Source organism: Drosophila kikkawai, chromosome 3R (assembly GCF_030179895.1).
Source record: "Drosophila kikkawai strain 14028-0561.14 chromosome 3R, DkikHiC1v2, whole genome shotgun sequence".
NCBI classification, from domain to species: domain Eukaryota; kingdom Metazoa; phylum Arthropoda; class Insecta; order Diptera; family Drosophilidae; genus Drosophila; species Drosophila kikkawai.
The window spans coordinates 7564851-7579682 of record NC_091731.1 but is presented as its reverse complement, the minus strand read 5'-3'; the positions used below and the strand labels follow the sequence as shown (position 1 = coordinate 7579682).

General features: G+C 35.3%; 1 protein-coding gene and 1 long non-coding RNA gene across 6 annotated transcripts in view; one reads left to right on the top strand and one right to left on the bottom strand.

Annotated features, from left to right (window-relative positions):
* LOC108073985 (uncharacterized) overlaps positions 1–14832 on the bottom strand; it is a 31688-nt gene that overhangs the window by 2559 nt on the left and 14297 nt on the right. For all 4 annotated transcript variants that reach the window (XM_041777535.2, XM_041777531.2, XM_041777533.2 and 1 more), the window contains 2 exons: positions 6566–6873; positions 2789–3005 (listed from right to left, as the gene is read on the bottom strand). In XM_041777535.2, coding sequence (XP_041633469.1) covers positions 2789–3005; positions 6566–6873 — 525 coding nt within the window. The remainder of the gene's footprint in view (positions 1–2788; positions 3006–6565; positions 6874–14832) is intronic.
* Positions 10451–11704, top strand: LOC108072146 (uncharacterized). Of its 2 annotated transcripts, XR_001770604.3 has the most exons (3): positions 10505–10691; positions 10743–11039; positions 11432–11704. It is a non-coding gene; the product is annotated as an uncharacterized lncRNA (long non-coding RNA). The 2 variants fall into 2 exon arrangements; XR_011445106.1 differs by having other exon boundaries at positions 10451–10691; positions 10743–11704.

Here is a 14832-nt window from a genome sequence, read left to right as displayed (position 1 = left end):
TAGCCTGTCAACTAAAGCCTAATTAGGGGTTTTCCCGCCTTCCTTGGTGGAAGATCGCAATAAAGTTCTCGACGTTCAGAGATAACCATGTTTGGGAGCGTTAAGGCAGTGGTATTTACGCAGGCTCTACGTAGGCCTACCCAAGATTCAATTCTCATGAATTCTCTCAAGAAAAGATGTTTTAAAATAAAATCGTTTAGATATTTACATATATCGCCCTTTCAGGATCTAAAATAAATAAACAGCATTTTATTTATCTGACTAACTAACTTACTAAACCCAAGACGTGGGTCTGAGTGTACACGATGCATCGTTTACCCCATCGCGATGGGGTGATTCAAAATTAGACATATGTATTTCTTCACTCCGACGAAATTTTTATTTGTATATGTTAGGTTTATAATTTTAGGCAGAAGTTTGCAACGCATAAAGTGTTAATATTCTTGTTCAACAACAATAATCGAGTCGATATATAAAAGAGGTATTTTAATAAAACTATATTTTCGGTTTAAAATATCTAATATAATATGTTTAACGAGAAAGGAAGCTAACTTCGGCACGTCGAAGTTTGTATACCCTTGCAGATTGGTTTTCATATTTATATTATAAATTATATTGCCGAAAACAGACACTAAATAGAGTTTCATAACATTTTACCTATATTTGACAGTTAAAGTTATACATTCCCAGCTTTACATTTTCTCTACATCTACAGATCGCTTCTATAGCAGCTATATGATATAGCTGTCCGATTTTCATAATATTGTTACCAAAATTCTGAAATAATTCTTAAAGCTCATGTCTCAAAGTAGATGAAAATACGTTGAAAAACAACGAAGTTATAATTTTTTCTATTACTTTCCCTATTGTTCCTATGGCAGCTATAAGATATAGTCGTCCGATTTTCATAAAATTTATACCAAAATTCTGAAATAATACCAGAAGCTCATGTCTACAGCTATAAGATATAGTAGTCCGATTTTCATAAAATTAAAACCGAAAATTTGAAATAATATAAATTAGCTATATCTCAAAAATGATGCAAAAATGTTGAAAAACTGCCAAGTTATAATTTTTTTTCTAAAAATTTATCGATCATTTATATGGCAGCTATATGATATAGTCGTCCGATCCGGCCCGTAAGTTTCATTCAGATAGCTTTAAAACTGAGGGACTAGTTTGCGTAGAAACGGACAGACGGACAGACGGACGGACAGACGGACATGGCTAGATCGACTCGGCTGTTGATGCTGATTAAGAATATATATACTTTATAGGGTCGGAAAGGTCTCCTTCACTGCGTTGCAAACTTCTGACTGAAATTATAATACCCTGCAAGGGTATAAATATCAAAACCAATCTGCAAGGGCAGATCGGACGGGTTTTTCTCGTCAGAGTACTAGGCTTAATCGTAAAATTTTTTCGATTTTGTTTTGGGCGAAAACGAACCGTTTTCGTTTTTAGCTGCTCCGGTTTTCGGCAAATTTCTGCTATCGGATGTTTCGTTTTCTCATCGTTTCTCACTGCTCAAGCAGCTAACTTGTGTTGTTGGTAATAAGCAAACAACGTAAAGTACTGCCTATTATATTTACAATTGCCCTTTTTCTAAGCCAGAAAAAGGCAAAAAATTGTAGAATTAAGCAAATCCAGGCACCTAAGATGCTGCCACACTTTTCACAGTTTTAATTCCGGTGGTCTCAAATAATTATTTGGTTAATTTGGACCATTTAAGTAATCACATTAAATAGCATTAATTATAAACAACCATTTTGGCGGTCCTTTAAAGTTATTAATGTATTCATTTATATTTTATAAGTATTTTTAACTGGCTGTTTCGTTCCACCAACAATATGGCAACCTTGGCGATATCTTTTTGCGGTAAACTTATCGGCCTATCGCCAAAACGAGAAAACTGGTTGAACACGGCAAAAATTTTGTTGTCAAATCTGAGGAGGGGTCAGAAATAAATTTTTTATAAAATAACTACCTGCCAGAATGATCTTGTGGTGGTGTGGAATAAACATCAATAGACCACCGAGTAAACTATTTTTTTCCTTTTGTAAATAAGATCTGATTTCATATAAAAAAAGCCATTTACTTTTCATTCCGGCCAGAAAAAGGTGCCCGTTTTCAAATCGAAAAAATCTTTCGTTTTCGATTACCAGAGCACCAATTTCCCGTTTTCAAAAACGAAAACGAAAAAATCTTGCCGTTTTCGATTACCGGAGCAGGCCTGAATATGTAAGGTTAGTTTATGAAAGTTGACATTACTTTAGTTTTTTTTCCTCGTATATATTTAAAATTTATATTATAGTAGAAATTCAAATTTAAAAAATAGTTATTTTATACGATTTGGTTATATTAAAATGATTAAATGCTTTGTATTTGAGTTGGCCCTGCTTGCCGAGTTATCAAAATTTCTCTCTTATTCCACCTGACTGGATTAAAAAAAAAAACGGACGGAAAAACCTCTCAACTTGATACGCTGGCAAGGCCCCTTTACGTCGTGCCAAATCCCTCCATTCACTTGGTTGCTGTCGGATAGAACAGTGGGAACATTTTCTTGGATCACGATGAGTGCGGTTCCCAGGTCCCAACCCACAAGTTTTAACTTTTTCAGTTGGACTTTTATATGATTCTGAAAGATTGCTGTTAGAGGTAAAATACTTTGAATTCATCGGAAGCACTGGTCCAAGAGTCACCATTTACATGGTCCGCCAAATTAGAGCCAACTGCAGTTTAAAAAAAAGCAACAACCCCTGATATGTTGTTGTTGGGACTGACTTACACGGACGGCATTTGTAGGCAACTTCCACAATTTTCCTGCGTTTTGGGCATGGGTCACTGCTGATTCCATTGGAGCTGGCCGTGCTGCTATGATAGCTACTAGTTCCGGAACTGTCACCCACTCCACTGGCGCCCTGTCCATAGAACTGCGGGGATCCGTGAAACTTGCAATGCTTCTTCTTCTGGCAGGCCTCGACTACCGTCTGCAGCAAGGAGTACTAAAAGCACGGAAATAAAAGAGAAAACGTTTTAGTAGAATTTCTGTATATGTAGGCGATGTCTCGCCCTCGCGCCCTAAGCAGAAAAATAGAACAGAACAAATAGAAAAAATTGGGTATTGAAACTTTGAAAATTGAAATAAAATATATGAGGTAGAAGAAAACAGCGATGCCATCAATGATCAGTGAAAGTTCACATTCCCCTTTTCTCAAAATATATATGTATGTCGGAGATAACCGTTACTTAATTTCACCCGTAGTCGAGCCAGCGAATTTTGTTCGCCTGCGCAGTCAAATCGTATCTGTCATCACGCCACTTTTCCTGTGGCCCTTTCACCTTTTCTTACTTTTCGCTCAGACGTCAATCCTAGACAATCTCAAGCTGTCTCTCTCACTCTCTCCTATTGTGCGACAGACGAACAGACCTCACTCAGTAACAGACAGTCTTCTGTCCTTGTCCTGTTACCGACTCAACTGTCATTGCGCCTGCGCGCCAGCGACACCTACAGGGCTACCAATACCTGAGCATGCCGAATAATTCTGTTGCCAAGGCAACAAGCATTTCAAATTTGCACTTAGCAACCAACTTTCCGACATGTACTTATAATTTATATTATATAGAATATTTAATCTAATACTGTCTTCCCACACAGCACATTTGTGAGGAACGTTTGGGATTTTTCACAAATGTGAAACTCGTGTTCCCACACAACATTAAAGCGCATTTAGCATCCGAACAGCTGATCGATCAGCTGTGGCTCATGAAAACGTAAACAAAGGCTGTCGAATTGGCAGTTGCAAATTTGAAATGGAGCATTTACCAACTATTTTGGCTGTTGTACAACAGCAAAAGGCAAAGATTGCGTCAGAATTTATCCGCAGTAAATTTAAATGAATTAAATGAAATTCCCCGAAGAGTGTCTATAGGTGGTATAGGCATCCAAAATCTTTAAAATAAGGTAGAGGTAGGCGGTTTATATTAAATAGTAACAATTGGGGACATATTGGGGCAAGAATATACAGAAAAAACGCCAACAACTATTTTGGGCATGCTTGTAGCTTTGGCGCCACGTTTTAAATTCCATATCTCATTTGTTCCTCGCCAATTTGTTTACATTTTCGTGGTGAATGGTCAAATTAAGAAGAAGAATCAGAGTTGCACCGAAAAACTATCGCCTAACTATCGCCAAACAAACCGTGTTTAGATTTTAAGGGGGGGGGGGGTAAGGTATTTAATTTTTTTTTTATTTTTTATTTTTAAAGTTCAACATCTTAAGAATTGTGTCCAAGTTTTACATCGATCATATAAGAATTGACGAAGTTATACAGAGTTGAACAAAGGTCGTCTGGTGTTTAATGTATGAGAATAACAAAGTTTAAAGCGCTCTCCTGAAAAATGCCATTTTGAAAATCGGTGTACACGATAACTCAAAATCAGAGCTTACAAATAACTGTCTAACGTGTTTTTTCTTGTGCTCCCGTTGCTCTCACTCTGATCAAGACAGTTTTGCTGTCTTCATTTTTGTTTTCTGTTGAGCGCTTTTCGTTGAGCTCTTTTTATTTCGGTCGTTCAATGAGCAGTGCGTAAAGAGCGGAACGAGGACCGCTCGCGCAAAGAGAGTCAGCAAAAGACCGATTGACCGAAAAACTCAGCGAAAACGGTCTTCACATTTACTTTCGTTGAAGTTGCAATTAATATATTTCGTCTGAAAAACGAACGCTTGTAAATGTATACCAACACATATGCAAAGAAATAATACAATTTCATTAATAGAACAATTTAATTTTAATTTCAAATATTTTTGCTTATGCGTGTGAATGTATACCAATACCTAAGCAAAGACTTGTTTCTTCACTGAACACGACAAAACGGTCTTGGAACAACACAGAATAGAAAAAAACGGTTTCGCTCTGAGCGCGAGCGAGCTCATTCAAGAATCCATGAAACGGTTGCTCTCTGAGTCTTTTCCTAAAGAGTCAGAGAGAGACACTTATTTGCAGACAACGAGAAACGGTCGAAAGTTATTTGCAAGCTCTGCTCAAAATCTACTGAACCAATCGGTTTGAAATTTGGAACATAACTTCTTTAGGTAATTCTACAGGTACTCACGACGAGCTTTTTTTAATTTTTAATATTATTATGTTTTTTATTTAACTAATTAACTTAATTTTTTAGTCAAAAATCGGGGTTTTGACTTCCAATTTTTATAAAAAATCGGGAAAAAAAATTAAAAATAAAAACGCTTTGTGAATACCTCGGGACACTTATCCCTTACCGAATGAGGTATAATTTTTTTAGATCGGATGATTCTGTGGGCAGTTAGGATGTACACCGCAAACCAAATTTTTTTTGAGGTGACTCAGGAGATTCCCTGTAACTCCTATACCTCTAAATATTTCTCAATACAAAAAAAAAAATTTATCAAATATTGTTAAAATGTTGCGCTATTAAATGGTATTTAATTCATTAAGCTAAATTTAGTCGGTTTGCCACAACAGTTTTTTGAAAAGTGGGCATTTTTGCACCGAATTAACCTTAATGTTCTGTTCATGCGATATCCACAATCATCCTATTATAATGACATTTAGGGTAGATACATATATAAAAGATGTATGTTACATTATTTTTAAGTCGAATACACCCTTCCAGGGTATTATAATTTTAGTCAGAAGTTTAGATAAGCATCAACAGTCGAGTCGATCTAGTCATGCCCGTCTGTCCTCTTCTACGCAAACTAGTCCCTCAGTTTTGAAGCTCAATAAAAGTTTGCAGATGGATTTCTGTCTACTCTCACTACTTAATTTTTATATGTCGAAACGGACATATGAAAATCGGACTACTGTATCATATAGCTGGCATAGGAACGGTCTAAAGATGTAGACCAAAATGCAAGGCTATAAATGTAAAACGGTGACTTTAAAACTGTAAACATGTTATTATAAATGTTGTTTTTGTTCAGCGTATATATTTAAAATGTAAGTTATATTAGATATTTCAAATCTGAAATGGAATTATTTTATTTATTTACTTATTTCAAAAATTATACTTTTCGAAAATTTATAATAAAGTTTATTATTGTTATTATTTATTATTATTTATTAAATAAACCTTGCTATATACATATATATTTTTTTTATTTGACAAAAATTCAATTGAAAGCTGGAAGGATACTCGCCGTCGCTTTGAACGGTTTTTATAAACATATAAATTTAATTGTATTAAGTAAATGATAAAAGAGCAGTTAAAATTTAATTGAGACCACTGTAAACAAATGCACGAATTAAGCAATTGCTGCCTTTATTTTGCTCCTAAACGAACAATTTAAAAACAAAAACACATTTCAAACATTCTGCCAACTCTTGAAAGAAACTACTCCAACTGCTTAAAAATTACAAAATATTAAATATGCCGATAACAAAACAATTGCAATTTACACGATTTTGATAAAACCGAAAACGAAAAGTGAAAACCGGAAAATGGTTCTACTAAAACCTCTAATAATTACAAACTACATTAGAAGGCATTAAGGCTATAAACAATCTCATTTCCCATTAATTACCTGTAAAGCATTGGGCCACATGCAGTTTTCGGAAGAGCTGTCACTGGTATCGTCGGCACTTTGCACTTCAACAATTGACACAGATGTTCCAGCTGCCGACTCGGCGACAGTTTCACTTGTTCCAACGCTGGTAGATGGCATTGCTATTGCAAGACCATAACCGTGCCCATTATTTACGTAGCGATTTGCCGGCACCTTTAGAGAAGATGATCCAAATATGGAGCCGCGTAGCAGGTGTTTCGCCTTGCCCCGGATTTCTGGACCAGTCATTCCAGAAAGAGGGCACAGATCTTCAATGCTGTAGCCATCTGGAAAAAGATGTAAAGGTAGGTAAATGTAAATGAAATAAGAGGGAAGAAAGCTTTTCCAGTATTAAAACACGATCTTAAATAGTGTTTATTCCGTAACTACCCAGTGGGCAAACAAGCGGACGTAATAGGATGATTCCGAAGAAGTCCGCTACTGCTGTTAAATACGGACAAAGAATCGGACTCTCCGCATTAGGTTCGGTGCTCAAAAATGGATGCTAAATTGAACCTCAAGAGGTTTTCATAATTACCGAAATCTGACTGGAAAACGGACGCTAAAACGGACGATTAGCGAGACTATTATTGTCCTCGTGGGACGGACAGAAAAGTATCGCCATCGGACATTTAAGCAGAGGAGAAATGATCAAAAAACGTGTTTTTGTCAGCAAAATGCTTAACTTAACTGCTTAACTTTTCGTTTTTTTTTTTTTTTTTGTTTAATATATAACATTTCTTATGAATTATCAACATGTAGTTTTTCTGAGAAAACCAGTTACTAGTTAGTTTCCGTTTGTGCTACGAAACAACAACAATAACTAAAACAAAGAATTATTTTGGTGGTACATCTTCAGCAGTTGAACGTAATATTTTCTGTAATTGTATGTATCTCTTGTATTTGTTAGTTATAATTAAATTTATTGTTTTGTTATACAGAAGTGAATATATTGAAATATATTAGATTTTTAATATTCCTAGAAAATATTTACGTATACATTTCTTTGGGGGTTTACTAAATGGTATTTCACTACATACATTCAGCTCCTCAGCCACTTCCCATTCTGGGAAATTCTCATGCGCATATTTGTATTTTGATTTATTGGTTAAGGATTTAAACATTTTTGTTATTTTAAAGGGCCTCTTGAACTTTGGACTTCATTCCTTCCTTTAAGTAATACAAAATCTCCCACTGTTGTCTTTCTATTTTTGCATTATTTTCATTAAATCGTTCTTTGTCATAAACTGCAGTATCAAAACATTATTTTCAGCTTGTTCTCTTACGATTGACAAATCAACAAATTTTCAATGTCACTAGGATGGAAGTAAACCTAAACGCGTTTTACCTTTCCAATAACATTGCTAAGGGACCTGCCTTTGTCACACGATTAGTTGTACAATTGATTGCCAACCGCACTTCTCCTCATCCTGCTAAGACTGCGATTCAGTTTCAGCCGCCTTTAGCATATTTTGCCATAAGCTCGACTAGTCCCGGTGGCAATCAAGTGAAAGATTATTTTATGATCCGAACAGAATTGGGTAAACTTTGCTTCCGTAAAACACCTTCCTTGGTGACCTATTGTTCGGTTTAGTACTCCAAACAACGGTACCATAGCTTGCAAATAACTGTCGACCGTTTTTTTTCTTTTGCTCTCGTTGCGAGCACAACCGAAAAAGGTCATACTCTCTCGCTCTCGCTCTGAGCAAGAGAGTTTTGCTGTCTTCATTTCTGTTTTCTGCTGAGCGCTTTTCGTTGAGCTCTTTTAATTTCGGTCGTTCAATGAGCAGTGCGTAAAGAGAGTCAGCAAAAGACCGATTGACCGAAAAACTCAGCGCAAACGGTCTTCACATTTACTTTCGTTGTTGTAGCAATTAATATATTTCGTCTGCAAAACGATTGCTTGTGAATGTATAGCAATACATATGCAAAGACATAATACAATTTGATTATTAGAACAATTTAATTTTATTTTCAAATATTTTGCTTGCCTATGCGTGTGAATGTATACCAATACATACGCAAACGACTTTTTTCTTCACTGAACACAACAAAACGGTCTTGGAACAACAGAAATAAAAACAGAATAGAAAAAAACGGATTCATTCAAGAACCCATGAAACGGTGGCTCTCTGAGTCTTTTCGTAAAGAGTCAGAGAGAGACACTTTTTTGCAGACAACGAGAAACGGTCGACAGTTATTTGCAAGCTCTGAATGGTACAGTGGATTTAACAGCATTTATACAGTTTTTACTGTACAATTTAAGGGTATCACATGGATAGACATTCTTAGTAAACGCATTCATTTAAAAAATAACGTACTCCTGGTCACTCGTACCACTTAATTTCCCTGTTTTATCGTTCTGCCAAGAAATATTTACTTTCGGGGTTGGATGCGATGTATTTTTTATTTTTTGCTGAAGTTGTTTTGGACATTTTGCAAGTGATGCAATTGTCATAAAATTTTGTTGTGTATTTTGAGATATTGTCAAACCAGTAAAAATCGATAACTCCTAAACGCATTATTGCCTTGTGAAATTGGCTTATACCGGCGGACCAGCTGAAAACACGTCGCGCACTGGTTTAAATTGGTTTCCAAAAATGACAATATCAAAACTTTGATTAATATTTCGCGTCCAATGACAATCGTTTTGCTTGTGATCATCTTTTATTGCAAAATACAAAATCTTAATAAAATTGGCATAAATTGTAACGTTCGTTAAATTGTGTACAGTACTTCATATCAGGGACTGTAAATAGTAATTTTCAATGCACTCTTTTAAGATTTATATATTATAAAAACGAATTTTAATTATTAATTTTGGAGTTATTTAACCGCTAGAACAATAATAATATTATATTTTCGCTGAAAGTGATCTATCTTCTTTTTTAGAGGTTTCTCCGGAAAATTTTTTGCAAGATCCTATGAAGCGATAACAGTCGAAACAATAAAAACACCTTGAGCGAAAAAATAATAATAATAATTAAGGGGTGGGGGAGGTGTAAGGTATTTTATTTTATTTTCGAAATATTTTTTATTATACCCTTGCAGGGTATTATAATTTCAGTCAGAAGTTTGCAACGCAGTGAAGGAGACCTTTCCGACCCTATAAAGTATATACATATATTCTTGATCAGCATCAACAGCCGAGTCGATCTAGCCATGTCCGTCTGTCCGTTTCTACGCAAACTATATAGCTCCCATACAAATGATCGACAAATTTTTAGAAAAAAAATTATAAGTTGGCTGTTTATCAACATTTTTGCACAATTTTTTAGATATGGCCATTTTATATTATTTCAGAATTTCGTTAAAAATTTCATGAAAATCGGACGACTATATGATATAGCTGCCATAGGAACGATCGGGAAATTAATAGAAAAAACATTATAAATTCGTTGTTTTTCAACCTATTTTTATCTACTCTGAGATATAAGCTTATTTTATTAGTTCAGAATTTTGTTATAAATTTTATGAAAATCGGAAAACTATATCATATAGCTGCTATAGAAGCGATCGGTAAATGTAGAAAAAACAAGAAAGGAAGCTAACTTCGGCACGCCGAAGTTTGTATACCCTTGCAGATTTGTTTTCATATTTATATTATAAATTATAATGCCGAAAACAGACACTAAACAGAGTTTCATAACATTTTACCTATACTTATTATGTTTACAGTTTGACAGTTTGTAGTATCCACCTTTTGGAAAAACAAAACTTTAGGTAACGCTTCTGTTTAGGTACAATTAAGCTAGCAAACTATTATAACTACCCTCGCTAATGCACTTGCACTTGAACAGGTGGAATGAAAGAATGCAAGAACATCACCCGATTTCACCGCTATATCAAAGCTTTAAGCTAAAACCGCATTTTCTGGGAGTTTAAGCATAATATAAAAAGTTCACTTGCAATCATTCCATTTATATTCGGCGAGCTATAAACACCATATAGAAGTCATTATATATTTTCGTGGCAAGTGGGTTTCAACATACACGTGTGATCAACTTTCAATTATATAATATTACATGAAAGTTTATAAACTGATTAATAAAAGGAAATATTATTGGAACTATCAGAGTGAAAAGTGCTAGTTGCTGTGCCGAAGGTATGTTTCAGAAATAGGTGCCGTTCAAATTCTAATTTGATTTTTATTCAGGCATCGGCCGTTAGTTTAGGCCAGAGGGCTTAGACAGCGCTTTTCGTCAACTCTCTCTAACTTGGCTATAGCCGCATACACCCCGCTATCCGATCAAACAGGGCGTGCCGACACTTGGACTGAGGGATTACGTAACCAAGATCGCGCTCAAGTGGCCGAGGCAGCCGCTCCTAATCTACGCCTAGGAAAAGGGTCTGGGAGGCTGAAAAGATCGTTGGGACTCAGCTCCAAAACGGAATTTAGACCCCGATACCAGCTTAAACGGCGAGCAGATGCAGCAGTGTTACGCAGTATTAAGTAACTAACCCCTAAACCCAATTCATATTGCACCAGTCAAATTTTTGCGTAGGAGTTTGGAGGCATAAGAGCTAAGAAAGAATAAATGAGAGACAACTAAAACGCCTTGCAGCGGCCGAGCGATGTGATTGTTTCGACAACCTGAATTAAATATCTATATATATTCTCTTTTGTTTTGTTCTTGTTAGATTCATTATAAAATTCTTAAAAAAATTAATTAGAAGATTCTGATTTGTATTAAACTTTGTTTCTTTTTCTAAACTATGAATTAGCGCATAAATTATTTAAAGAAATTAATATGTAAGACTAAGCAATATGAAATTGGGAAGTTGTTGAAATATCTTTCTCTCTCTATATATGTATATATGTAACCTAAATTCTTAATTATACAGCAACTACATCGGAGTCATCTTGGGCCCAATGATACATCGGTGAGAGTAAGAGCTATTGTGAGTATTTGTAAGCGTTTATATGCGTATAATATTATAATATATATATATATATAAGATGATTTGAGATGAGATGTTCCGCCCAATTAATTACTTAGTCATTGACAAAATTACCTCGTATTGAATTAGTGTTTCATGTAAATATAGCTGTTAGTTGTTTTTGTTAAGGGAATATGACATTAAAATGAAACCTTTTTGTACTATTATGAACATAAACATGATCGCTTAAATTATTATTATCTCCGTTCGTCGAGTACTTATGCCAAGATTTATTAAGAGGAAGTAAAGGTAAATTTTACTTTAATTTTGGGGCAACAGCCAAATTTAGATATGTTGTCAAGGTTGGGTGGCTAGTGAAACGGGACACATAACACCTGTGATCCCATAACCGAGCAGGATTCCTTTTCTAGTTGGTGATTACGCGCGGCGGCGCGGATTCTGTACTTTATTTGATTTTTCTTCATTACCACTTTAGAGCCCGATTTATTTAGTTTATCTCGCGCATTATATGATTTGTGTTATAAACAAAGATAGCTAGGGGAGAAAAAACCCCGCCCCATCCGACGAGCTGGACCCGAGCACAGCGAGAATGCGCACCCTCGAACCTAGCGTCTTAAAGAACCACCTTTACGGAATGATCATAGTTGGTAGGTCCTTATAGACCGAGAAGGCTATTTCGTCCTGTTTTGTACACTACAAGTTACAGTTATACATTCCCAGCTTTACATTTTCCCTACATCTACGGATCGCTTCTATGGCATATATAATATAGTTCTCCGATTTTCATAATATTGTTACCAAAATTCTGAAATAATACTAAAAGCTCATGTCTTAAAGTAGATGAAAATACGTTGAAACACAACGAAGTTATAATTTTTTCTTTTACTTTCCCTTTCGTTCCTATGGCAGCTATAAGATATAGTCGTCTGATTTTCATAAAATTTATACCAAAATTCTGAAATAATACCAGAAGCTCATGTGACAAAGTAGATTAAAATACGTTGAAAAACAACGAAGTTATAATTTTTTTCGATTAATTTTCCGATCGTTCCTATGGCAGCTATAAGATATAGTGGTCCGATTTTCATAGAATTTTTACCAAAATTCTGGAATAATATAAAATGGCTATATCTCAAAAATGATGCAATAATATTGAAAAACAGCCAAGTTATCTTTTTTCTAAAAATTTATCGAACTTGTGTGGCAGCTATATGATATAGTCGTCCGATCTGGACCGTTCCGACATATATAGCAGTGAGAGTATATAGAAGACTATATGCAAAGTTTCATTCAGATAGCTTTAAAACTGAGGGACTAGTTTGCGTAGAAACGGACAGACGGACAGACGGACATGGCTAGATCGACTCGGCTGTTGATGCTGATCAAGAATATATATACTTTATAGGGTCGGAAACGTCTCCTTCACTGCGTTGCAAACTTCTGACTGAAATTATAATACCCTGCAAGGGTATAAAAATGTAAAGCTGGGAATGTAAAACTGTAACCGTCAAACTGTAAACGTAATAAGTATAGGTAAAATGTTATGAAACTCTGTTTTGTGTGTGTTTTCAGTATTTAAATCTATGATATAAACATCAAAACCAATCTGCAAGGGTATACAAACTTCGGCATGCCGAAGTAAGCTTCCTTTCTTGTTTTTTTTTTTTTTAAAGGCTCAATATCTTAAGGGGTTATCCGGGTTTTGAAATTTCAAAAAATGAATTTTTTTCAAACCTTTTTATATAATAGTACAAAGTGTCAGGAATGTTGTCCGAAAATTTCAAGTCGATCGAAGCAAAACTGTAGGAATGGGAGAAATTTAAAGCCCAGCGCGTCGTATGAGTCACAACTGGCAATTAAAACTTTAAACGCGTTTTTCTCAAAACCACTTTCTTGAAGTCGGTAGTCAAGATTTCTCGAAACCTACTGGACCGATCGACTTCAGATTTTCCACACTTCTTCTAGACATGTTTTTCTTATCTCTGAACGAAGGATTTTTTATATCTTCAATTAGAACCGATTTTATAACCCAAAATATGGCCAAAATTGACGTAAAAAGTGCCATTTTTCATGAAAAACGCTCCCAAAAATTCAATTTTTAACTTTTTAAAAAATCCTTCGTGTAAAGACAAGCCAGACACATAAGCTAACAGAAAAATTTTGGTTTTTTGATTTCAAATAAAAATGGACGGAGAAATCCTGCCTACCGCAAGGACATAATTTTTTTTAGGGTTAAGTTCAACCCTCCCTCAACGGCTCATTTGTGAATATTTTTTGTTCAAAATTTTACAGAATTTAGTTCAAACCTTATGTATTAAGAGTATTGTGTCCAACATGTAAATCATAACAAAATTTACGAATGTATGAGAATCACAAAGTTTAAAGAGCTCTCCTGAAAAATGCCATTTCGAAAATCGGTGTACACAATAACTTAAAAACTACTTAACCAATCGGTTTGAAATTTTGATCATATGTATCGGATGTTTTTGTGGACAGTTGGGATGTACACCGAAAACCACTTTTTTTTGTGGGGACTCAGGAGATTCGCGATTACTCGTAGACCTCTAAAAAAAATGGTTCAAAAGTTGTGTCTTTATATGATATTTAATTCATTAAGCTAACTTTAGCCGTTTCGCCACAACATTTTTTTAAAAAGTGGTCAGTTTTGCACCGAATTACCCTTACCAAAGACTGTTGCCGTTATGGATCACATATCCCATAGGTACTGCAACAGTGCACTGCTCCACCAGTTTTAGACATTTATCTTTTAATCAGCATCCTTCTGTGTACATTGGGTAGATACATATGTGACATCGGTCACCGCTCTTGTTGCAGGTTAAGTGTCTGCTTGTAAACTCTTTAAATTCGGACTGTAAATCTCTCTGGTTCGAACTTTCGATGTAAAAACTTGCCAGCAATGCTCGGGTCATGGATACAGCAATATCTTCCGTTTCCATTTCGTAGTTAGTTATGTGACCATGCGGCTGCGAGACATTCGCCAAAAGTCGGTCGCTTTGCCTGCATATTTAAGGGGGTCTTCTCATTCAAAACCCGTTTTTGGGACCCTTTTTAAAAAAAATCTTATTTGAAAACGCAAAGAATAATGAAAAACTTTTTTTATTTATTGTATTAAAAAATGTTCAAAGTAAATAAAAAAATTATTTCTGCTTCGATACGAGGGTTGTTCAAAGAGTAATGAGACTTCAAACTTGGTGGTGGAAAAAAAGGTGTCGTCCTGGCGACCACGATTCAGGGTCTCCAGAGCGTCCGAAATGAAAAAAAAACGGGGTTATAATCAGAATAGATGTCATTTTCGGGTGACGGAACAGATATTTTTTAACATT